The sequence below is a fragment of the Penicillium concentricum genome, assembly GCF_028827145.1.
Source record: "Penicillium concentricum strain IBT 3081 chromosome Unknown utg000004l_segment0_segment0, whole genome shotgun sequence".
Classification (NCBI taxonomy): Eukaryota; Fungi; Ascomycota; class Eurotiomycetes; order Eurotiales; family Aspergillaceae; genus Penicillium; species Penicillium concentricum.
Genome location: NW_026622757.1, coordinates 2,420,765 through 2,444,271, shown reverse-complemented (window position 1 = coordinate 2,444,271; position 23,507 = coordinate 2,420,765). Strand labels below are relative to the sequence as shown.

The 23,507-nt window shown below is 49.2% G+C and overlaps 13 protein-coding genes across 13 annotated transcripts; 3 read left to right on the top strand and 10 right to left on the bottom strand.

The window, feature by feature from the left end:
- Positions 1 to 120: 120 nt before the first annotated feature.
- N7517_009883 (sterol esterase) lies at positions 121 to 1,709 on the top strand (the record flags this gene model as incomplete). Its single annotated transcript, XM_056727606.1, has 3 exons — positions 121 to 155; positions 211 to 290; positions 343 to 1,709. 3 exons carry the CDS (start codon positions 121 to 123, stop codon positions 1,707 to 1,709), a joined length of 1,482 nt encoding a protein of 493 aa, XP_056576178.1.
- Positions 1,710 to 2,946: 1,237 nt separating this feature from the next.
- On the top strand, positions 2,947 to 3,696 carry N7517_009882 (uncharacterized protein; the record flags this gene model as incomplete). The annotated part of the gene is made up of 1 exon (XM_056727605.1): positions 2,947 to 3,696. One exon carries the CDS (start codon positions 2,947 to 2,949, stop codon positions 3,694 to 3,696), a length of 750 nt encoding a protein of 249 aa, XP_056576177.1.
- A 590-nt stretch (positions 3,697 to 4,286) lies between these two features.
- N7517_009881 (putative tannase) lies at positions 4,287 to 6,028 on the bottom strand (the record flags this gene model as incomplete). The annotated part of the gene is given in 2 exon segments (XM_056727604.1): positions 4,287 to 5,273; positions 5,288 to 6,028. 2 exon segments carry the CDS (start codon positions 6,026 to 6,028, stop codon positions 4,287 to 4,289), a joined length of 1,728 nt encoding a protein of 575 aa, XP_056576176.1.
- A 1,214-nt stretch (positions 6,029 to 7,242) lies between these two features.
- Positions 7,243 to 8,219, bottom strand: N7517_009880 (uncharacterized protein; the record flags this gene model as incomplete). The annotated part of the gene is made up of 2 exons (XM_056727603.1): positions 7,243 to 7,484; positions 7,514 to 8,219. 2 exons carry the CDS (start codon positions 8,217 to 8,219, stop codon positions 7,243 to 7,245), a joined length of 948 nt encoding a protein of 315 aa, XP_056576175.1.
- A 150-nt stretch (positions 8,220 to 8,369) lies between these two features.
- On the bottom strand, positions 8,370 to 8,722 carry N7517_009879 (uncharacterized protein; the record flags this gene model as incomplete). Its single annotated transcript, XM_056727602.1, has 3 exons — positions 8,370 to 8,399; positions 8,484 to 8,636; positions 8,666 to 8,722. 3 exons carry the CDS (start codon positions 8,720 to 8,722, stop codon positions 8,370 to 8,372), a joined length of 240 nt encoding a protein of 79 aa, XP_056576174.1.
- A 100-nt stretch (positions 8,723 to 8,822) lies between these two features.
- On the bottom strand, positions 8,823 to 9,293 carry N7517_009878 (uncharacterized protein; the record flags this gene model as incomplete). Its single annotated transcript, XM_056727601.1, has 1 exon — positions 8,823 to 9,293. One exon carries the CDS (start codon positions 9,291 to 9,293, stop codon positions 8,823 to 8,825), a length of 471 nt encoding a protein of 156 aa, XP_056576173.1.
- Positions 9,294 to 9,436: 143 nt separating this feature from the next.
- N7517_009877 (uncharacterized protein) lies at positions 9,437 to 10,350 on the bottom strand (the record flags this gene model as incomplete). Its single annotated transcript, XM_056727600.1, has 3 exons — positions 9,437 to 9,778; positions 9,857 to 10,263; positions 10,311 to 10,350. 3 exons carry the CDS (start codon positions 10,348 to 10,350, stop codon positions 9,437 to 9,439), a joined length of 789 nt encoding a protein of 262 aa, XP_056576172.1.
- A 503-nt stretch (positions 10,351 to 10,853) lies between these two features.
- N7517_009876 (putative RSC complex subunit (Sth1)) lies at positions 10,854 to 15,323 on the bottom strand (the record flags this gene model as incomplete). Its single annotated transcript, XM_056727599.1, has 4 exons — positions 10,854 to 11,081; positions 11,134 to 14,846; positions 14,922 to 15,117; positions 15,231 to 15,323. 4 exons carry the CDS (start codon positions 15,321 to 15,323, stop codon positions 10,854 to 10,856), a joined length of 4,230 nt encoding a protein of 1,409 aa, XP_056576171.1.
- Positions 15,324 to 15,385: 62 nt separating this feature from the next.
- Positions 15,386 to 15,565, top strand: N7517_009875 (uncharacterized protein; the record flags this gene model as incomplete). The annotated part of the gene is made up of 1 exon (XM_056727598.1): positions 15,386 to 15,565. The coding sequence occupies one exon, from the start codon at positions 15,386 to 15,388 to the stop codon at positions 15,563 to 15,565; it is 180 nt and encodes a 59-aa protein (XP_056576170.1).
- Positions 15,566 to 16,431: 866 nt separating this feature from the next.
- On the bottom strand, positions 16,432 to 17,966 carry N7517_009874 (uncharacterized protein; the record flags this gene model as incomplete). Its single annotated transcript, XM_056727597.1, has 5 exons — positions 16,432 to 17,050; positions 17,102 to 17,379; positions 17,443 to 17,558; positions 17,620 to 17,787; positions 17,840 to 17,966. 5 exons carry the CDS (start codon positions 17,964 to 17,966, stop codon positions 16,432 to 16,434), a joined length of 1,308 nt encoding a protein of 435 aa, XP_056576169.1.
- A 921-nt stretch (positions 17,967 to 18,887) lies between these two features.
- Positions 18,888 to 19,601, bottom strand: mpt (putative DNA repair and transcription factor Ada; the record flags this gene model as incomplete). The annotated part of the gene is made up of 1 exon (XM_056727596.1): positions 18,888 to 19,601. One exon carries the CDS (start codon positions 19,599 to 19,601, stop codon positions 18,888 to 18,890), a length of 714 nt encoding a protein of 237 aa, XP_056576168.1.
- A 697-nt stretch (positions 19,602 to 20,298) lies between these two features.
- Positions 20,299 to 22,726, bottom strand: N7517_009872 (Dynamin; the record flags this gene model as incomplete). Its single annotated transcript, XM_056727595.1, has 5 exons — positions 20,299 to 20,648; positions 20,706 to 20,816; positions 20,879 to 21,140; positions 21,203 to 22,436; positions 22,482 to 22,726. The coding sequence occupies 5 exons, from the start codon at positions 22,724 to 22,726 to the stop codon at positions 20,299 to 20,301; spliced, it is 2,202 nt and encodes a 733-aa protein (XP_056576167.1).
- Positions 22,727 to 22,795: 69 nt separating this feature from the next.
- On the bottom strand, positions 22,796 to 23,116 carry N7517_009871 (Dynamin; the record flags this gene model as incomplete). Its single annotated transcript, XM_056727594.1, has 1 exon — positions 22,796 to 23,116. The coding sequence occupies one exon, from the start codon at positions 23,114 to 23,116 to the stop codon at positions 22,796 to 22,798; it is 321 nt and encodes a 106-aa protein (XP_056576166.1).
- Positions 23,117 to 23,507: the final 391 nt, after the last annotated feature.

Genomic DNA, 23,507 nt, shown 5'->3' with positions numbered 1-23,507 from the left:
ATAATGACGTCGAGGGACTTTCATCACTTGTTTTGCGCTTTAAATTGTTTGCTGCATCACGGTCTCTTGCATAAAATCTTCAACTGTACCTGCGCATATGCATGGCAATTGTCTTTCATTATGGCACGAGTTCCGTTAATCGGAAGACTGTTCTGGTAAGGAACCTCAAGCTTTAACAAAGGATACAGCAACTGATCTTCACGCATCTAGGTATGAGTACCTGGCTCTCTTCGGGTCTTTGATTCTTGTCCTGCTTGAGACAATCATTCACTTAATTACATGGTGCCTTCGTCAGTGAAAATCACCAAACAATGGATGATATCAACACTAACCCCTAACCAGCAAACCCTATCATTAAATTTTGCTATGGCCAATCCAAAGCACTTTTCAACCTTTTGATCCCTAATGAATCCCGTCCCAAGCGTACAAAAGAGGAAATATTTGCCAGCTCTGTTGCAGACGCATCTGATTTCACCGAGATATGTGCTCTCTTTGGGTATCAAGCCGAGGAACACATCGTACAAACAAACGATGGATACCTTCTTGGACTTCATCGGCTGGCATATCGAAAAGGAGAAGAAAACATGCGTGTCAATCATGGTCCCAGTGGGATTCGGAAAAAGGTTGTCTACCTCCACCACGGCCTACTCATGTCAAGTGAGGTGTGGGTAGCCTTGACAGACGAGCAGCGGTGCCTGCCCTTCCAGCTGGTAGAAAAGGGATACGATGTATGGCTGGGGAACAACCGTGGAAACAAATACTCTAAGAAGTCGATCCGATTCTCGCCTGGTTCGAATGAATTTTGGGACTTCTCTATTGATCAGTTCGCCTTCTCTGATATCCCCAACAGCATCGAGTACATCCTCGAGGTAACAGATCAGCCATCGTTGTCTTACATTGGATTCTCCCAGGGAACAGCGCAGGCATTCGCTACACTCGCTATTCATCCATTGCTCAACCAGAAGATTGATGTGTTTGTGGCACTTGCACCCGCCATGGCTCCTTCGGGCCTCCGCAATCGCATTGTTGATTCACTGATGAAAGCCTCTCCGGACTTTTTGTTCCTATTGTTTGGTCGACGCAGCATCCTGTCGTCGACGACCATGTGGCAGACGATACTCTACCCGCCAATCTTTGTGCGCATCATCGACACAGCACTCAGAGCCCTCTTCAACTGGAAGTGTCGCAACATCAGTCAAACACAAAAGCTTGCTGCTTATTTGCATCTTTATTCCTTCACCAGCACCAAGTCTGTCGTGCATTGGTTCCAAATCATTCGGAATAAGAGTTTCCAGTTCTACGATGATGAAATCTACGCGCCCTTCAGCATGACTGCCAGCGAGCGCTTTTACAAACCGGTCAAATACCCTACTCGCAACATCAAGACTCCCATTGTCCTCCTGTACGGCGACAGCGACAGTCTCGTTGATATCGGAGTGATGCTGAAGGGGTTGCCGCACGACACTGTGGCCCAGGCGATTCCAACCTACGAGCATCTAGACTTTTTGTGGGCCTCCGATGTTGACCGCCAAGTGTTCGGCTATGTGTTCAATGCGCTGGAAACCTATAGCCGGGGTGGCCCGTCGGCTGGCAGCAGTACAGGGTCTGAGAAACACGGACTTTTAACCGACGGCCGTGTTTCCAATACCAAGGCTGCCCGAAAATCCTCCGTCTTCCCCAATGATATCGCCTTCGGGGCCAGTCCCTGAACAGTGTTACCTTTACATGTACAACATACAACATACAAATTTTCTTATGGATGAGCGGGTCATGGCTTGGCGGGTAAATCGCCACAGCCGTCCTTGGGTGTATTGAGGGGATTATAGGATGCATTTGTACGGTACCGATTTATTGATTCATGAAAATATGGTGTGTTGGGTGGACGGTGTACGGGTTGCCACCTGTCCAGGGCTTGGCATGATAAATTCCGGCAGAGTTTTCTAGGAATCCGATGCCTAAATACACCGAAGTGGCGTCAAGAGGTGGGAAGTTCCGAACTTCCCGTGTGCCTGACCATGTACCACGTAGAGCATCAGAATAAAACTACGGGACGTGACCTAATCTCGTATCCATGGGCTAGACTGGGCACTGTACAAAGTAGACACTAGGGCTAAAGTGATAATCTAACGACCTTCCCAACCCGTTTCGGCCTAAGAGATAAGCTTTGATTAAGTCGATCTCTGGAGAACTCCAGGGGATTTACGGAGTACTTATATTGATATTATATTATGCATGGTAGATAGGCACAAGAAATGATATTCAGGGGCGGATGTCAGACAGGTGGCGTAATTCTATAAGCTTAGAAAATTAAAATACCAAATGAGAAGAATACAGGCGCAGTTGAAAACTTTTTGTCCGAACTCTCTGTGGGCTATGATTTGATCTAGACCTAGCGCCTATATCCACAATACAAGCTAGTGGTGGCCGAACAAGTCACAACGAACAGCGAAGAATCGAACAATAAGGAAAACTTAAATTCGCGGTTCAGGAACTACGCCACCCATGGTAACATTATTGGCGAATTCATTCGGGTTGGTCCGACCAGATCTCTGTACCTGACACTAACAATGGTCACCAATAGGATCATTAGGAATGATACGGTCTAGTCAGGCACCGAGCACATGGATACACATGGTTAACCCAAATTTATGGCTCAATGGGCTTGACGGCCTATCAAACGCCTGCCACACCAAAATCTGACACGCCCAATGCCCTATAGTCCATTTACTCCACCCCAAAGAATAAAATGGCGCTATGCCCTCCTTCTCCTCTTTCCTTCTCTCTAACACGTTCTTTCGAATCACACTCATTTAGATTCTTACCTTGGGGTTGAGCCTCATTACACTATCTTTAACAGTCTGTAGATCAGACTAAAGTCCCTCTTTCAAACCTCTTTCCAAGACATCCTCAACACTTTCTCTCCAATATCAAATTCATTAAGCCAATATGCGCTTCAACGTTATCGGCCTCTCGGCCCTTCTGGCAGCAACTGCCTCCGCCCTCCCCGTCGCGGTTCGCGATGTCGAGACCGTCTGGGAGACTGTCTACGAAACCGTCTACCAGACTGCCACTTTGATCAATACGCCCACCAACCTCCCCGTCCAGGAGAACGCCATTCTTTCCACCTCAACTTGGACCCCCGCTGTCCCTACCACCACCAGCATCCCAACTCTGGTCGTCCCTGCCGTTGTGCCCACCGTTGTGCCAACTACCACCGTCGCCCCGTCAAGCACCGTCGCTCCCTCCAGCACCAGCAGCAGCGCTCCCGCCACCGGCAGCGGCGTCTCCATCGTCAACAACCTCCCGCAAACCGTCTACCTGTGGGTCGTGACCGAGAACCCCGGTGAAATGCAGACCCTTGCATCCGGCGAGACCTTCCACGACACCTGGCTCACCAACTCCAACGGCGGCGGTATCTCCATCAAGATGTCCACCACCGAAGCCTGCGACGACGTCCTGCAGTTCGAGTACACCCAGTCCGGTGACGTCCTCTTCTGGGATATGTCCTCCATCAACCTGTCCAAGACCTCCGAGTTCGTCAACGCCGGATTCGCTGTCACCATCGACGACGAGTCCTGCCCCACCTCTACTTGCGCTCCTGGTGATGCCAACTGTGTAGAGTCCTACCAGCTTCCTGATGATGTCAATACCTTGGCTTGCGGTATCAATGCCGCCTACACTCTCACTCTCGGTTAGAGTTGCTTGGGCTTTGATTCTAGGTGTTTAGTTGGATATACCTTTGGGTTACAGGGGGAGTTTTTATGCTGAACAAATTGCAAAGTACAAAATTACAAAGCACAAATCAGATTTCTTTTTGGATATAGTTTATAGATGTGAAACGAAAATTGAAAATTCTCAAATATCTCGGACGCCAGTAGTATTTGTAGACTAATATTACTACATGCCTAGGTGGGTCTTGTAGCCCAATTCGATATCTTCACATGTACTCACATCCGAGAAATTTTTAAGACCTACAACGTTGTACAACGTACGGGCGTAGCCAAATTCATGCAATGTCCTTGGCCATCAATGAGTGGCATTTCATGCTGAGACACACATGCTATGTACCAAAAGGATCTCACATCCACCTTGTAAGATAGACAGAAAAAGGTATTCAGCAGGATATAATGAAAGTAGAATCCCAACTTAGTCAGAAATCCAGACCCCTCTAGGGCTGAACTAGGGCTGATCAGCAATCCAATCTCCAATCTCCAATCCAGTCTTCGATCCACTCAAGCGAGAAACATCATTGGCATCTCAGAGGCACCTTATACATAAAACACGACCTAGTACACAGGAAGCTTGAAAGCAGGGAAAGAGTAAGTCCAGCTATCAATCGAAGCCTTATCATCGACACACTCGAACGAGCTGTTACTCTTCCAAAGCGGACGAGTAGGCCACTGGCAAAGCATCTGAGTTTCACCCTCATAAGTACCAGACGAGACAGTCGCATTCAACCGAGAAGGCTTAACCCCATTCTCGACCCAGTCAATCATAGTCTGCATATTAACCTCCGGGAACGGGCCTGGCTGGAGGGTATTCGTACCGCAGTGCGCAGCACCGGGGATGAGGTAGAACTGGTACCAATCGGCAAGTTCCTTGAGACTTTCCCGTGCAGAAAGATGCGGGTACATGACCGAGCGGACGGACTGCCAGTAGTGCACTGAAGACGCAGCGGGGACACTAGGATCCGATTCACCGTGGTAGTGTAGCAGTTTTCCGCCGGAAGATTGGAACGGAGTTAGATCCGGCAGGGTGGTCTGTAGACTGTCCATGTAGCGGATCATTCCGGTATTCATCCACTCGACGAGGGTGTCGTAAGTGACGTTTTCGAGGTTGGATAGGTTGGATAGGTCGAGGAGCTGGATGAACTTGGTCACGTACTCGCCGCCAGTGGAGGGGATGCTGATTTCCCATTTGCTGGATGCGTTGTTCCACTGCGTGTCGCCGTCGCTGAGCTCAGAGCCGATTTGCCAGGATAGATAGGCGCGTTCGCCCTTTGAGTTGTGGAGGCCGTCGTAGATGGTTTGCGCGACTTTCACGCCTTGAGCGGTGACTTTGCCGCTCTGCTCGGGCTGGTAGGAGGTGCTTGTGCCGTCGGCGCGCTTGCTGAAGCCGAAACCTAGGGAGGTGCTGGTTTCTGCTGCGCAGTAGTATTCCTCGCCGATGATGGAGCTTAGGTTGAAGTTGAGCTTGCAGAGGTCTGTGCGGGAGATGACGCCGTCAGTTCGGCCGTCGAGGGGATCGCAGGCGGCGATGGTGGCGTTGACTATCTTCGCCAGCTCACAGGGAGGGGGTAGTAGTCGAGGGTTTGCTCGGCTGTAGCTGGGAAGACGTGGTGGACTTGCTGTTGACCGAAGCGGAACGCCGGGGCTCCAGTGATCGCTCCGTCATATTCCTCTCCGTAGCGCTGGATTTGGCTCATACCCTCGCGGCCGCCGTCAGAACAGCCTTCGTAGTAGGTGTAGACCTTGGCGGAGGAAGACATGCCATAGAAGCCCTTGGTAAGGGCCTTTCCAATCTTGGTCATTTCGCCTAGAGCTTGGTATCCGAACATGTAGGTTGCATCCCAGTTGAGGGTTCCGTTGCCGTATAGAACCACGTCATCGTAGCTGTAGTTGAAGGCATCGTAGCCTGCGCTAGTGGCACCACTAACAGCACCGTACTCGAGACCACCGGTTGCATCGCTGGACAGAGAGAAGCCACCACCGCCGGCGACATAGAAGCGCTTCTTGAAGTCGGAGGGCTTGGGGAAGGCATACTTGATGACGACGGAGTCTCCCTTGCCGGTGTGCTCGTAGGTGACGGTCACATTGCAGTAGGTGTAGGTCTCAGTGCTCCCCATACCAGCGCTGGCATTGTAGACAGCACTTGCAGTCACAGCCGATGGGATCATGTTAATACCGAGCAAAGTGCCATTGGAAGGCAGGGCAGACTGCACATTCGAGACGGTACAGACATCAGCAAGCGAAGCAGCGCTTGCCGATGCTGCCAGGGCTGCAACAGATGCGCTCCAGGAGAGACGCATGATGAAGTATATCAAATGGATAGATACAAAATAGAATAAACGAGTGTCAAGAAGAAAATTAAACGAGCGTAAAGACCTAGGGAATTGACAGGAATGCCAGAGGTAGGGCTATACTTATAACATCTTTAGGACTCTACTTGATGATGGTTGGTTTTCAGTTTCTCGCAACTGAAGTGCAGATCATGCGTTAACCCGCTACGTTACCTACAATTAAACCATGAAACCACACCTGGAACCGGAGATCAGGCTATGTCGGCGTGGATCCTTAGTCGTCATCTAACACCCATTACAAGAGACTAGGTTCTAAATAGAACGTGAAGGGAAACGGATCCCCATAGCCCAACGTGTAGTTCAACTCAAGCTTCCGAATTAAGGGGTACGGAGTAATTCATTTCCTCAGAGAGACTTGTCCACCAGTAATGGGACAGGAGGTCCCTGGTTTATTTTGAGTTTGATATGACCGGGTAAGGTTTATTCCCTTATGCTTAAGATCTAACCCTAAAACCCATCCATGGTCCGGCGAACGCGTCATTCCCAAACGTACGCGTGGCCATCCATAGATCTAGGAAGTATCAGCCTCATGGTATGCGGTTAAACTTCGGCCCTAGTAATTATGATGTCCATACAAGGTACGGAGTAGCTATAATTGACTTTCTGAATAGCAGAGGGGCTAATTACGTATAACTGTTCAACGACAAAGGCTAGATCTTTCGCTTCAATCCTTTTCCAGTAGTCGCTCAACTGTGACACTTCTTCGGAGGCATTGACATCCGGCCCATTCTACTTGGCAGCCCTTTGGCAATGGCTGACTAGATTGGACGTCTTCTCATCCTCCTCCTGTTGTCGGTCAATCGTCGGGGTATCTACGTAGTGACAGTCCTGCGTTAACTAGCTACCCCGTCGAAACAAGATCAATGACCCACGTAAACACCCATGCCGCTATCTGATTTAAGGAGGTAGGGGCTTTGTAGTGACCCATGAAATCACACGTAAGCTAACGGACGTTATCAGATCAAGGATTCTTAAAGCAAATATCCACTATCAACGCGGTCTAGTTCGGGAAACTTATAGCCATCAGTGAAACTATTGGATTAACTTATTTACTTGACACTCGGGGCAGATGAAAGTAGAGCCCTCCAAGACTTGAGGGAAGAAATACTAAGAACGAACTTGCATTTTCACACATATAGACAGAAATACCGTAAGTTATTGTTTCAATCAATCTTAACCACCATCTTGCCATGTGCCTCATTGCCTTCCATCAAACGATGGGCCTGTTGAATTTCCTCAAAACGAAGGACTTTCCAAGGATCCGCATTAAATTGTTTTCGCGCCACCATAGCTACTATCTCCTGAAAAGGAACATCCGACAAAGGGAACTCAGGCGTTCCAAAGACAAAACTCCCGAAGAAACTAAAGTGGACACCACTCGCCATCTGCACAAGAGGATTAAAGTCTGGAATGGGCGCAAGTCCACCCAAGAACCCGGCCAGACAAACCCGTCCTCCTCTGCGCGCCATCTTGAGTGATCAACAACAGTGCTATTACCAATAAGTTCCAGGATAGCATCGAACTTATCAGAAATACGTTCGGAAAGACATGCTCCTTCTATCAATACCTTCTCAACCCCAAGAGCCCTGAGTTGGGGCATACGGTTCTTCGTTCGGGTTGTCGCGGTAACATGAACTCCAGCCTGAACGGCCAGGTTAATTGCTGCTCTCCCTAAAGCAGAGGTACCACCGCGAACAAGAAGTCGTTGACCAGCTGATATCTCCAGGTTCCGAAAAAGACAGGTCCACGACGTGGCATATGATTCCGGGATGGCCGCCAGCTGGTCCCAACCTAGTTCTTCTGCAGCTGGTCCAAGTGCAACAACATTCGAGACTTTGACTCGGGTGTATTCAGCGTAGCTACCGTCAATAGTACGCCCAAGCCCGCCCATCAGACTTGCGACGGGTGTTCCTTCTTTGAATTCTCCTCCTGGACAGCTGGATACTATGCCCACACACTCGATACCGCTGATTGGCATCCATTCCGCCCATTCTCCCTTTCGCATGTGCATTTCTGCATGGTTGATTCCAAAGGCTTTGATTTTTATTATGGCTTCTCCTTGCTTTGGCTCTGGGGTGGCCACATCTTTGATTACTAGAGAATCGGGTCCGTCGAACTTTTCGATGACGATTGCTTTCATGGTGAATGTCAATAGGACTGAATAGTTGGAATTGTGCAACATATGAGAGACCGCTCTAGGTACAGCCGTGATTATATAGACACGATAGGATGACATCATACCTACAGTTTTGCTCTGTTTGTTCAGTTTGATATCAAGAGCGATGTCCTATCAAACCTCATCTTCGTCGAAGCCTGGCTTCTGTGCTTCTATAATTAAAAATAAGCACCTTCTCCCCTCCATAGGTGTCGCTACGACTCTAAGTCATGCGACTATCAGTCATACCGATACCACCCTCCTCACATCAAAATTCCCCTTTTCAGTTTTCCAAGGAAGCACATATCCCCGTTGATTACTCACAACACTAATCCCCCTCTCCTTAAATTCAGTCGTATAATGCGTATGCCCAAATACCCAAATCTTGACTCCATCCCAAGACTGCGACAAAAGATCCGTTCCAAACGCACAACTCCACAAATTCTCAGCGTGCTATGGACTCGAAGTGCGCTGCAGGGATGGTGCATGATGCGTGACCACCAGGATAGACCGCTTTTCCTGGGTCTCCCGAAGAGTTTGGATCTCACTCCTTAACCAGGTCAAGTCGGATTCGTGCGCTTTGTTGTGTTACTCGACAGACCATTCTTTGATCTTTTGGAAATCGGAGATTTTGGAACGGACTATGTCCGCTGATTCTTGGGGGATTTGGGACCAGAGTGTGCAGCCTAGGATTGTCATGTGGGAGTCGGGGATGTCGTATCGTCGTTGGTGGAGTAATACCAGACGGCCATTCATGCAAGGTTCTTTTTCGAGCTGTTTTGCTTTTTCGAGGCCGGAGGTGAAGGTCGTCTCGTAGAATTCGTGGTTTCCAAGGCCCAAGAAAACGAGTTCAAATTTCATTGTTTGGTTTTGTAGGAAGTCACGATAATTGTTGTAATCTTCCAGACGGCCGATGTCGCCTGCTAGGATAAGGTATTTGGAGCAAACGGGAATTTCAAAGGAATATTGTTGATTGATTTCCAGATGTAGGTCAGATAAAATCTGGAATGAGCTAGAAGGGGATCTTTTGAAAATGGACCGGATCGTCTGTAGTGCCATGTTGAGAAATAACACGGAACCCAAGTGACTTTACTTAAGATACTGGCATTGGCTATCGAGAGATGAATCAACAAAGGTTAGACAGATCATGTGATATCTTTGCCTCTAATATATGAGTGGCTTAGTCCCATTCTCAATCCCATCTACACCATATAAGCACCACCAGATACCTGCCAAGTCTGCCCAGTCAACCACTGCGACTCAGGACTAGCAATCAAAGAGGCAACCCCAGCAACATCCTCAACTTCCCCAGGCCGACCCAGCGGAGACCACTTGCTCAAAGCCTCATCGATCTGCTGGGGACTCATCTTCTCGCCACCGGGGATATACTTCGCCGACATCTCAGCATACATATCAGTCTTGACACCGCCAGCAGCAATGCAATTCACGGTGATATTTCGCGGACCAAAATCCATCGCTAGACACTTGGTCATACCCTGTACAGCCGCTTTGGAGGCAGCATATACAGCATGGCGAGGGACGCCCTAAATCGCATCAGAAGTTGTCAGCTCCCATACAATCCAAAACACCAAACCACTAGAGTCCGTGTCCACTCCTCTTACCTTCACAGCTGAAATCGACGATGTCAACATAACCCGCCCATAATCCTCCATGAAACGATAAGCCTGTTGAGCGACGAAATATTGTCCCTTAACATTAACCGCAAAGACAGCGTCGATATCGCTACCCTTGACCTCGGAGAGATCTCCGAAATGCTCGATCCCCGAGTTGCTGACTGCAATGTCGAGACGGCCGAATTCGCGGTGTACAGTCTCGAACATAGTTTTCACCTCTTCTTCCTGTGAGACGTCGGCTTTGAAGGCGAGGGCGCGCACGCCTAGGGCACGAATCTGCTCGACGATGGCCTCGGCTGCCGTGGCATTGGAGTGGTAATTTATGGCTATGTCTGCTCCGCGGTGGGCGAATTTGAGGGCTATTGCGGCGCCGATGCCGCGGCTGGAGCCTGTGACTGTTGTTTTTTAGTGTGTTGACTTGGGGTGTTGACGTAGACTTTACTTATTGCGACTTTGCCGGCTAGATCTTTGTTTTTAGACATGGTTGCGAGGTGAAGACTGGGTAGAAAGTCTGCGTATAAACAGGAAGGGCCATCTCTTATACCTTACCATGTTGATCTCAAAGAACGGTGAGCAATATGCATGCATCCCATCCGTATCGAATTTGGGTTTTTGAAAACATCTGTTTTCAAATTGTACAAAATATATGGTTCAAATCGATTCGAATTGTTCCTAGCTTGCAGGTACATACTCATCAAATACAGGGGTGGTCTTGGGCAAAATGAAGCTTGTCCATGCAGTCAAGACAACGCACCCAGGGAAATCAATCGCTTGGAACAATACAGCGCCATCCTCCGGAAGTCCATCCCCTCAAAAACAAAACATTCACGGGAAAAACGCCTTTCCTAGATGGCACAGAGGAGAAAGAAAAAGTATTTTCGGATTACACATGACAAGAAAGCACAAGCGGCATGAGAAGTCGCAGGCGCGATATGAAGCGTGGGGTTGTTTAATTAGGTTGTCAAGCCCCACGATGTTGAACAACTCACTCTCCAAAACCGTACTCATTGCCATTTGAATTGCTGGGACTATCCCGGTTGGGATTGTTGAAGGTGAGCTTCAGCTTCGGCTGACCTGGAGTGCCAGCAGTAAGCGGAGTGTCGGCGCCCGAGGCAAACTCGGTCGAGCCATCACCGCCGGTGTAGTGATCTTCAAAGTTGGCGAGCTCAGGATGGTCCTCGGTCAATCGTCGCAATTCCACCAAGCACTTGGTCTGTTGCATCATTAGTATGAGAAGTAATAATTAAATAGAAGTTCAAGCTTACCTCGATATCATTGGCATCCTGGAATAGCACACTGCCATCCTCGTTGTAAGTGCGGGCATTCTGGCAAAGCAAGTGGATGTCGTCACGGAATTGCTTCAAGCTCTGGTAATCGGCCCGCTTGACCTTCTTCTGAATCGCATCCATAGCAATGGGATTTTGAATAATCATGTAGTAGTCGGGATAATAAGAGCGTGGCGGAGGCTTCATGAATGGTTCGATGATGGAACGGACCATGGGGCCCTCTTCACTATCAGAGCCCTCCGGTTGGACCTCGGCCTCCATGTCCATCAACGACTGGATGACAGTATCAAGAATGCGAGTCAAGTTGGCACGGTCAGTGGGATTGAGAGTGTCCGGAACTTTAGGCTGGCGGCCTCTCTTGCGCTTAGGTTGTGGGGTTTCTTCCACAACTTCCTCAGCCTTGCGCTTTGGGGGAGGACCGCGACGGCGCTTCTGCTTTTGAGGAGTGTCGTCCTCATCAATAATAGATGGCTCAGGCTCAGGTGAAGAGTCCTCTCCGTCACGTCCAGTCTTGTTAGACTTGCGACGCTCCACACGAGCTTCCTTACGTGCGATCGCTTCTTCAATAGTATCGTCATCGGCGTCCACTGCCATCAGCCACTGCTCTTCGGTGAGACCATCATCGTACTTGGTCACCTTACGCTCACGAGCACCACGGCCAGTGACCTCAATCTCGACTTCTTCAGTGACAGGATTATCCTCCTGCATATAAATTTCAGGCAATTCTTGCTCACACATCAGTCGAGGGTAGCGGTGGCCGGGACCATATTGGTCATTGGCGATTCGCTGCCTGTCCATCTCCTGGAAGATGGGAATTTCTTCTTCGGATCGGGCCATAATTTCATTGAGTTCATCATCATCCATTTCGTCGTGATCACCGATCTGTTCCGCAGCCTCTGCCGTGTCCAGGAGAGTTCGGAGAAGTGCATCTCGCTCTTCATTGGTGGATTTGTTATCGAACTTTCCGGCCTGGATAACCTTGCCATCCATATCCAACTTGAACTGTGCACGTTCGAGAATCTTCTCTTCGACCGAGTTAGAACTGATAAGCCGCAAAATGCGGACCTCGTTCTTCTGACCAATACGATGGGCGCGATCTTGGGCTTGCAAATCCTGGTGAGGGTTCCAATCCGAATCATAAATGATAACAGTATCTGCAGTCTGCAGGTTAAGACCAAGACCACCTGCACGGGTGGAAAGCAAAAAGCAGAAGTAGTCTGATCCAGGAGCGTTGAACTGCTTCAAAAGTTCCGATCGGTCGTCGGACTTGGTGGATCCGTCCAGACGGAGGTACTTCATCCCACGGAGGCGAAGGAAATCCTCCATGATGTTCATGATCTGAGTCATCTGGAAGAACATCAGGACTCTGTGACCCGTAGCACGGAACTTGGGAAGGACACGATCAAGCAGCTCGAACTTTCCTGCCGTACGCCAAAGAAGGTCGTTGGACATGCGAGTGGGGTTCATCTGGTCTTCAACAGGCTCAAATACGAAAGGATGGTTGCAAAGCTTTCGCAACTGCATAAGCATGTTGCTGAGACCACGCATTCCAGTCTTACCGCCCTTGCCATCAGTGACAGCCATCTTGTTATGGGTAACAAGTTGCTTGTACAACTTGGCCTGCAAGGCGGAGAATCGGCACTTGATGACACGCTCCTGCTTGTCAGGCAAATCTTTCTCGACATCTTTCTTCAAACGTCTGAGAAGGAATGGCCGAAGAACCTTGTGAAGACGACGAATAACGAGAAGTTGCTCTTCTTCGCTCAGATCCATGCGGTCCTGGCCACCAGTATTTGCGAAAGGTGTGTTGAACCATTCATCAAACGACTTGACAGACTTGAAGATGTTGGGGAGGACGAAGTTAAGAAGAGCCCAAAGTTCGGGCAAGTTGTTCTGCAGGGGGGTACCGGTCAAAATGATACGGTACCGACTGGTGTAGTAGGTTGAGAGAGTGCTGCTGAGCTTGGATTGCGTATTCTTCATGCGGTGACCTTCGTCGACAATCATGTGTGTCCACTTGATCTTGCTGAGGACCGGACGATCCTTGATGATGTACTCGTAAGTGGTGAGGAGAACTTGGAAGTTGCCCCAACGGATCTGCTGCTGTTGCTGCTTCCGTGCATTGGGCGGGCCCTTGTAGACTACCTTGCTCACGCCAGGCGCCCACTTATCAAACTCGTTGTTCCAATTAGTGAGCGTGGACAGTGGAACAATGACCAAGAACGGCCCATTGTTCTTCTTCTTTTCAATGATGTGGGTAATCAAACTGATCGTCTGGATCGTCTTTCCAAGACCCATCTCGTCAGCCAAAATACCGTTCAGGTTATTGTTGTACAGTGAAATCATCCATTGCAGGCCCTTAATCTGATACTCCTTGAGGGTACCTCCCACAAGCATTTCGGGTTGCGTGGTGACTTCTTCATTGATGCGGTGAGCAACAGCATAGTAGTCGACCTTCTTCTTTCCAGTGGCCGTGTGATTGTCTCCCTCGTTTTCGCTATCCGCGATCTCTTGGTCAGACTCATCGTCGTAATCATGCGCCTCACCATAACGATTCGCCAGGTTGCGCTGTTGTTCCTTGACGGAGGCCGCAAGCTGCTTAAGGAAATTGTCGGTCTGCTTGAGTAGATGAGAGATACGTGAATCCTTGGCCTGTCCCAAAAGCTTGAGGTATGTCTCCTCATCGTTGGCCTTCAAGGCCTGCAGACGTTGCTTGGCGGTTCGCTCCACACGCCTCTGCTCCTCGCGTTCCATGTGCTGGTGGTGTGAGATCATCATACGACCCAGCTTCTGCGAGCGCGCACGTTGCTGGACGGAAGCATTGGCGAGATCAGCGCTGTGGTTGAGGATGGCTTGCAGCTGATCGTACTGCTTCTTCTTCTCTCGAGATTCGCGAGCATCACGTTGTTGCTTCTCAAGCTTCTCAGTGATTCGAGCCTCGCGCAGTGACTGCTTCTTCATGCGACGGTGACTCGAGCGATTTGCGGTCATTCCAAGATTACTGTAGTGGAACATCTCGCTCTGGAGTTGCTTGCGGTACTGTCGCTGTTTGGGTAAAAGACTAAGTGATTTGTACTCGATCAGGGCCTTGAGCTTGAGGGAGTCATCGTAGGTTGGTGCGTCACTCTTGCTTGTATCCCATACCCCAAGGTTGGCAGGAAGTTGAGCAAGCTCTGCTTTGCGGGCGGTGATTTTATTATACAGTATGATCTCACGATCTTCGCGAATCTGCTCCAAGTCGATTCCCGGTGGCAAGAGAGCGGGGATGCGCACACGATTTGCACGGTTGGCGTGGTCAGTGTAGCTAATGGTCTTGGAGAGCGAGTCGTAAGGAGATTGGAAGTTGTCATACCACTCCCTGGTCATGACTTCTGCATCTGAGCTTTCTGGAGGCTGGCTGCCAGCACCGTCAGTGGCAGCTTCGATGATCTTTTCGGCTGCGGTGACGTTCTCTGTGGGAGTAGGAGGTAGAGACTTCTTCTGGTTTTGGAAAAGCTGTTCTTGGACACGCGGGGGAATGGCGAGGTTCTTGGATAGCATCTTGAAAGCCAAGATTTGGTTTCGAAGAGTAGCTAGCTGCTCTGGTGAAAAGCTACCACTGCCAACCGTCGCGTTCTTCTGGTTCAGAGCAACTGCCGCGGCATTGGTGGTATTGGGTGTGGCAGCAGTGGAGGAAGCCGAGGGTGTGCGACCTATAGGAACATATGTCAGTTCTGTAGAAGGCCTTGGGTCTAGAGGGGGACGAGGAGAGTCAATGCCAAGCTTACCATGAGAGCCATTGGCAGCTTCAGGAGTAGCGCCGTTCATCTGTTGCTGTTGGCGCTGCTGCTGGGCCTGCTGCTGGGCCATGCGCTGTTGCTTTTGGAAAGCCTGTTGCCGTTGAATGGCAGCAAGTAGGTTGTGGGCCTTGATAAACTCCGGGTCATCAGGGCGAACACCTTGCTCTTGCATTTGCTTGTATTTCTGTGATAAAGGTTAGAGACGACAGCAAGGGTGAGCAAGGCATAGTAAGGCGCATTGAGGAATCAAAGAATTGATATACAGCGAGGTGTGTTGTTGTAATGCGACAAACTTACTTGAAGTATCTCTTGGACATTTTGCTGCGTGAGGTTAGGTGGCAAGCTCACGTTGCCAGGCGCCATGTTAGGCGCTGGGTGTAAGGAAGCCATTGAGACGCGTGTATTTTTTTTTAATTCATGAGCAAGTGAGGTAGGTTGGGGGCAATGTCAAGATGTATGCGGAGTTGTGGAAAGTCACGGTCTCCACCTGGTTCCAATTGCCAAGTCGCGCGGGCAAGAGAAGGGGCGATCGCGATCGAGATAAATGGCAAGCAACAGTGTGGGGTGAGCCTGTTGATGGTGAATGCGATCAGTGGGCGACTTTATGGGATGCTTGGCGATGGAAGGCGTGATGTTTGGGGCCGTGGTCGGAGCTTCCGATGCGATGGGGGAAGCGGATACCTTCAGGGATAAGGGAGTCAAAGAAAGCGAGTAAAGAGGCGAGTTCCCAGGGTAAAGCAAGGTGGGAGGGGAACTCAAAAGTTGAAGGCGCGTTGGGATGGCGCGTTCAAAAAGTGGATGGATGAAAATGGAGATGAGGGAACGGAGTTGCGCGACAGGCTCGGGGAAATCTGGGTGCTCAGAGCAAAGGACTGACAACAGCCTGGCAAGGAGTTTTTTGCAAAGGTCCTTAGTCAGCTGTCACGTGAACCCGTGCTGAATTGTGGCCTGGGGCAGCGCAGCTCTGGTACCGTACCGGTTTGGGATAAACTTAGTAGAGAAGAGTAAATAAAGCCTTAAATATTTGATCTATTCAAGTGATTCATTGATTCTATTGAATTGTCTTCCTTGCAATAATAATGGAAAATGACAATGCATTGTCAAGCTAGTCACCCGGGTCCACCCTTGCTGTCAACGGGTATCTACACAATCGAAGATCATACCTAAAATTACACACCCAAAATGCAAATAAAGACTTGAATGGATTTACCTATTCGCTAGGAGACACACGTATCCACGTTTCTCATCATCCTACTAACTCTGCATGGAGACTAATAGTAGCCGGGGAATCATCCAGACCTCCACGAGAATCAACCAACACGGCAAAGCAAACCAGAAAGAACAATCAAGAAAAGGACAGGACAATCCCATCTAAGACTCAAGGGATCAGTGACGGAATGATAGAAATCACAGCCACAACCGATCATAAGCTCCCAAACTCCAAAACCCCATGCTCATGATCAAGAACAAACGTAAAAGGCACTTTCAGAACATCCCCTTACGCATTTGGTGCAGCAAGAAGGGATCGCTTGATGGGTGGAGGTGGAGGGGGCTTCTTGGCACGAGATGGTGGAGGTGGCGGAGGAGCCTTCTTCAATCCAGTAGTGTTCAAGTTGTTTGCACTGGGTCTCCGGGATATCGCGCTGCCGTGAGATGTTGCGGGGGATATAGACCTGCCCCCGCCAAACATCCGCTCGGGGCTAGAACGGCCATATGAGCTGACCTCTTCGGGGTCGGCGTAAGGATCAGCAGGGATTCGACCCCCAACTTGAGTGTTGCTTCGACGTCCAAACCCAGATAGATTCTCGCTGGCAGTCCGCTGCTGAATCCACTGCGATGCAACTGGCGATTGTTCTTGTCGCAGTTGAGCCGGGCCTTCGAAGGTGGGAACTCTGTTGAGAACGGGACGCGAGACCCCACTGGTACTGCCATAGGTCTCTCGCGGGGGCGACTCGGTGTACAGTTTCGTGGTAGATCTGGTTGATCGGATGGTAGGTCGAAGCTCCGTGGCGTTAATCGTCTCTTCCTGCAATGGTTCATACCGTTCCTGGTACGAGTGGGCAGTGTTGGAACGAGGACGGGTCGGACGACGGGGAGGGGCTAGCACTTGGCTGGACCTATTTCAGTGTTAGTATCCACGAGATGCAGCGGCCAAGATCAATGCTTACCCAGCCCATTCATTCTTGAGCTGCAAGAGAGCCTCGCGGGACCGTTCATGGTATTCAAGCTGGGCGTCCAAAAACACCCCCATGTCCATGACATTGTCGGGTTCGGATTCTTTGATGTCCTGCATGCGACGCAGCACGTCGTCGCTAGCTTCCTCGTACTTCACTTTTTGCGAGCGTAGCTCTTCCTCCACGCGGAAGTCCTCCTTCTTAGCCTTCTCCATCTTAGAGAGAGAAGTATCGTATGCCAGCCGGCGGCTGTCAAGCTTCTTGCGAGCATGCTAGAAAATAGGTTAATACGTGATTTGCAACCTTCGATTGATCGTGAAAATCGAAAGACATACCTGCAAGTCTTTCATCTGAGTCAGGGATCTTTCGAGGGACTCAAGCCAGCTTGAAGTCGCCTGCGCGATGTAGCTCTCTTGGATGCGCGCAATGCGCTCTTCAGTACGCCCAAACACTGATCGAATTGTTAGCGATGCAATTTCTCTCCCGTATTCCCCGTCGTCTTCGGGACTCACTGATCAGGCATTGTCCGTATTCTGAGTTCCCATCGAAGTCTTCGCCGTGGGTCACCATGCTGCTTCCCAAATGGGCAATCGGGAGGGTCTTCTCTTTGTCGTCTCCCTCATTGCGCTTCGAGATAGCCTTGACATAAGAGGTCATGGATTTATGAATGCGGTCAACGCCTAAAGATTGGATCAGTATGGATAAACTGCAGGCGCGAAGGGCACTTCCTACCTTCATGTCGCACTCCCATCTCCGTCTCCATTGCCTTGAAATCATCAGAGAGACAGGTCTTAGCCTCCCCGCCCATGCGTTCTCCCGCCCATTGTTTGAATCGGCCAATCCTCTTGTTCACGTGCATGTTGTTATGTGTGTAATGGTATGTGGAAGAATAATCGAAACCAGCGATTGTGAGGCAAGATTAAAAAAGAGAAAAGGGAATGTTCAACTAGAATGCTCTAGGATAAGAGAGGGGGAAAGGAGGTTGGGAACGGTTAGATTAAATCATCTGGGGGCACGCAATTATGATAAAATAAAACGGGGAACTAGGGAAATATAGGAAAAATAGTCTACATTAGGCCACAATACCAATACAATTTTATGCAGTAATGTCGATCTTGTCAATCTTGTCAATCAGTGGAGAATGGCTGGGGGGCATTGTATAAAGTATTCTTCATTTATTCTTCCCATTGAACTGAAAAAAAATTCCAAAAAAAATCAGCTTAATAGTCGAGATGTGTCCGTATCCGTATGAAAAGAAAAAAAATAAAACTAAAATAGCCTGCCAGGATGGGAAACTGGCGGTTAAAGCCGTGACACGCGTTAGTGGGTGTAGTGGAGAGGCCACTAAATCCCATTGGCTTTTGATTTTACTATAATTATCTTTATTGCCACCGGTCCAGTCTGGAATTATAAGATGAGTACATATATACATGTGGCAATATCCTTGTAAATTTGGAATATGCGAACTAATGTATACAAATGCACGATGTACCTCCGTACGGAGTACCGTATACTCGCACGGTGCATGGGGGAAACGGGTTTCAATTCTGTTTCAGTTGATCCATCGCCAATGGGCCCATGTACGGAGTACGGAGTAGATTAAGATCCAGTGACTATCAGTGGATTGCATCGCCGCAATGCCAATGTCAATACCGATCGAAAACGGTTTAGATCCTGTTAATTTCCACTATCGTTCAGTGGCCCAGGGAGCTATGTGATTGGTAGAAAATATATACCGGTCTCCAAATATCCATATCGTAAAATCATGTGGTCTAAGATATCACCACTCGGCCAAAATCATTCGAGGATCAATAGATAATGGGTCAGGCGCCCACATTTGTTCCGATTCAGAAGCCAGCAGAGCATCGAACTCATTCCAGCCACCCATCAATGAGATTTCGTGCCCAGCCGCCGATAGACCAGCCCCTTTATCCCTATTCATATCTAGATCCAAGATCTCACCCCTATCAGAGGCGGAGCGCGGAGTTTCAACTGAAGCATCGGATGGTGACGAGGCTGGCGAGTGCAGGTTGCTCTGCACAAGGCTCTCTACATATTGACCGGGCGTAACGCCCACATGTTTCTTAAACACACGATGGAAATGACTGGGTGTCAAGCCAGCCTCCGTTGCCAGATCTTTTAATTTTGGTTTCAGCCCTGTCGTCAGAGTGTTCCGGATTGACTCGCAGGCTTTGTTAATCATGGCAGTTTGGGGGTTGCTCTGAGCCGCCGTCTGACCCGAATGCGGCCGGCAGCGCTTGCAGGGTCGGAAGCCGGCCTTCTCTGCTTGCGGAGGGGTGTCGTAAAATTGGACGTTGGCCCGGCGGGCTAGGCGTGCTGGGCATGACGGGCGGCAGTATATTTTTGTGGTGAGGACGGCGTAGACGAAGCTATTGGCTGTGATGTCGCGGGTTGAAATGGCTTGCCACCGTTCTGTGTTGGTGAGGGGATCCGGGCTAAGTCGGGGGATCTCTTGTTTTAATAGTTCTGTCATATTCATGGGGTATTCAAACTGTAGATATCTTCAAGGTATTGTATTCATTCCATTGAGGCATCAAACTCCAAGAGCGAAATCTCGGGAAACCTGATGTTTGATCTCAAACTGACCAATCAGCATCCAGATTAGCTCCCAACACCTGGGCACCTCATATCACTTACGGTATACATCCATACTATGTAGTATGTACATGCAGAATTAGATGGTTTCTCTAGTTAGATTTCATTCCTACCATCTCAATTTATTTTGGGATAGTACTTGTGTATATATTTTTACTTTAGTTTATATATATGTACAACCCTGACCTGACTATGCATATCATCCAACAAAAAAGCGAAGAAGTTATAGATAGCATATCAAAGATCCATCACTTAGACCAGACCAATTCATTTCTAAGCTATCGCGGCTTTCGTGAGCCCAAGGATGAAGTCGGGACATATAGGCCTCTTCGGGCGTAGTCCCCTAGTCGGAGCTCCTAGCCAAGTTGTCAATATCTTTTCTTTTTTTCAAAACAGTACTAATCGTTTACTAAATTTCAACAGATGCAAAGGATCTACAAACCTCATTGGAGTATTTACTAAATGGAAACATAAAGCAAATGCTTTGATAAGAGTTCACTGTAACATCCGGTGTCTCCTCATACCTGTACGAAGCGACCAAGAATTAGAACAACCCTTCCCGTGCATCCTCCAACTTACAATGGCTTGTATCCCTTGGTATCTGGAAATGTTGTCGCGTCAAAGCGAGGCTTCATTTTTTTTGTGGTAGTTGGGTTAGTCGAACCTCCAAATGGAGAGGACGACAAGCCAACGCCTTGATTGTTCGAACCGAACTCCCCACCCGTGAAGCCAGATACATTCCCGGTAGTCAATTTTATAGCGGGCGAGGAACCAAACAGATTGGATGTGGCAGTGGCTGCATTGTTAGCTCCAGACCCGCTATTTCCTGTACCCAGACCGGAAGGGAATAGAGAAGCCTGACTTGTACCAATGCCTCCTTTATTTTGATTTAAAGGAAGGGTCGGTAAAGGAGCCGCGACAGACCCTGGTTGAGCAATTAGCGTTTGCACATATCAACATAATACCTGGAAGTGCTACCTACCAGTGGAAGCAGTTGAAACTTGCGGGAACAGCCCAGGCCGAGGAGTATTGGGCGCCACCTGAGCAGCCGTGTCTGTAAGGCTTGGGGTCTGGGTTCGGGGCTTTGACAGTCCTGTTGAAATGATATTCCGGTTAGCCTGTGGGTCCATGAACCGATATATGGAATGTACATACCCAAGATAGGACGAGGACGCAGCGAAGAGTCTGCCGCACTGGAGGCATTGAGAGTCTGGTTTCCCTTTCGGAGCTTTTTGAGCTCTTCATTCAGACGTTCCCGATCCTTCCGAATGTTCGATGGCTCTGCTGCAATTTCTCCAATCTGCTGGTCATTCATACTAAGTACAGTCTTGCCGGTGAAGATGTGCTCTAGAGGGCAAAGAAGGCAATTTTCGATTGCCAAGATGGCAATATTATCGACAAATGTCACGATCGCAGTCTGCAAATGTGGCTTGTTAAAATTATTCGATATCTCATTTTCAATAAGCATATCTAGCTCACCTCGTAGTAGGCCTGCATTTGATCAATGATCTCTGCTGCCGCAAACATATCGCTGGATGACTGTAGCTGAGATGTTGCTCGCTCCAGATCTCGGACATCCAACGTGTTTCGAGTATCCTCTCCGGCTGAAGGGTGAGACCCAGGCAAGTGGAGGGTTCTTTTCAACGCAGAAACCTGTCGGTTCTTTCTGGACTGCTGGATCTTGGAGAGAAATGATTTCCCCACGGGGAGCGGATGGCCCCTTTTGGAGTACGAAGTCAATTCACTGAGCTTTTCTAACAAAGACTCCTTCATTTTCTCCATTTCCGGTCCGATGAGGTGCCGCATGAGCAAGGGGCGGGTGTGATCGTCCGTGAGGTTTTTCAGTACCAGCTGGATAAAGTACTCGACCGAAGCCCAGGTATTCAACAGATGGGATTTAGCAACTTCTTCCCAGGGCTCGCAGTGATCTCGGAACAAACTGCCCACAAGCAGCTGGTTTGCGCTACCTGGTAGCTCGATTCCTCGACTTTGCCGGGCCTGTCCTTTGATCTCTTCCATAAGAGACTTCTGGGAAATGTACAGCGGTGTCCAATCATCCATGTAAGGCTTGGATCTCTCTTGCTCGACGTCCTCGACAGGCGATGGTTGTTCGGGGAATTGAATAATTCGCCGATTCCCACGAATGCTCATCGCTTCAGCAAAGCACTCATTAAGCTCACGGAATACTGCCCGCAGTCGGCGGAAAGGAGTTTCTTCTGTGGTCACCGTATGGTCTTTGAATCCACCGAAAAATTCATCGACGTACGATCCATTCAAGGCCTGGTTTGTGATCCGTGCAAATCTGCTGCTAATATCGACAAGAAAATGGCGTTGCTCCTGAAGAGTTGTGCGCGGCGCGCCCATTTTTGCCAGTGCCTGCTCGTTACGAATGATCCTTTCTTGTATGTCCGCAATGAGGCCAGGAAGATTGCGACGGACATGACCAAGTAGGATCTTGCTAAGACGATGCCTCAGACTTTCAATCCCAACTTGGTCTCGAGGGAGGGAAGCCCAACGTCCCCGTTCAAAGAACTCCCTTTCTTGAACATCTCGCGCATCATCGGAGATGTCGCGCGTCTCGAACGAGCGGTTGCGCAGTACATGCCAGCCAAGTTGCAGCTTGACCTTTTCATTCTTGATGAACTGTACATAAGTTTCTTGTTCCTCTGAGCCCGCTTCGGGGATATTAGGCTGCGTGACAATACCCAAGACCCTCTCATATTTGGGATCAAATGTCTGCGCGATGTTCAAGACTTACTGGATATGGTAATCGGCTCTTGCGTTGATGACAGCCAGAATGATGCTCCGGGAGCTTTTCATGTACTTTTCCGTCAGCCTTTGAACTATCTCCATTCCTTGTGCGTTTTGTTCGCTGCTACTAGAGTAGTAGAGGCCCGGAAGGTCGACCAAAGTCAGCTCCGGTTTTTCAGGGCCCGAGATCTCGACTTTGAGGACATCGTCGCTAAATCCAGTGCTCGAAGGATCGGTGCTGGAAAGCCCCATGCATTCCTTCGCTTTTTCGATCAGTGTGGGAAGGTCTCCACTGGAGAAAAAGGACGCGGAGGTGAAGGCTCAGAGGCGCTGTTGTTCCTGCTCATCCTTCCTGGAATCCTCAGGCTCAATGGATACTTTGATTTTTTCGGTAGGGCTTCGGCGAAGAACAATTTCGGTCGCAAACCGAGTGCAGATGTTGCTCTTGGATGGAAAGCGCACTCTGGAGATTGCCTCCAGTACGGAGCTTTTTCCACTAGACTGATTACCACAGACGATGATTTGAGGCAGCCCCACGAGGCCTCCAATCCCAATAGCACGCAGCTCGTCAATCTTGTCTAGCAGCTCTGACTGTTGAGACTGTAGCTGGCTCATAGCCTGATCATCAAGTGGCGATGACATGGTGAAGAACGTTCCAATGGTTCTTCCAGCATATGGGTTGAGTGAGATTTGAGGAGAGATGAAATCAAAGGGGAGAACGGGGATTAGATAGATCGGATTTCTCTTAGTCCGTATTGATTTGCGCGTCCACTTCGCTTGTATGACCCAGTCAAACTTCACGACATCGACCACACCGGAGCTATGATTTTCAATTTCTAAGGTTTGTAGAAAACAGAAATACATCGATGTAGTACAGACATCTAGGCCGGTTTTCCGATTGTACGGCTGTTGCGTAGGATCACCACATATCAATGAGGATAGTATTATTGATGTGGCGTACAACATATATAACATTTAAACTCTCTTTAGGCTGTAAATTATCTGTGTCCTATTTCATGAGGCTTAAATTCCT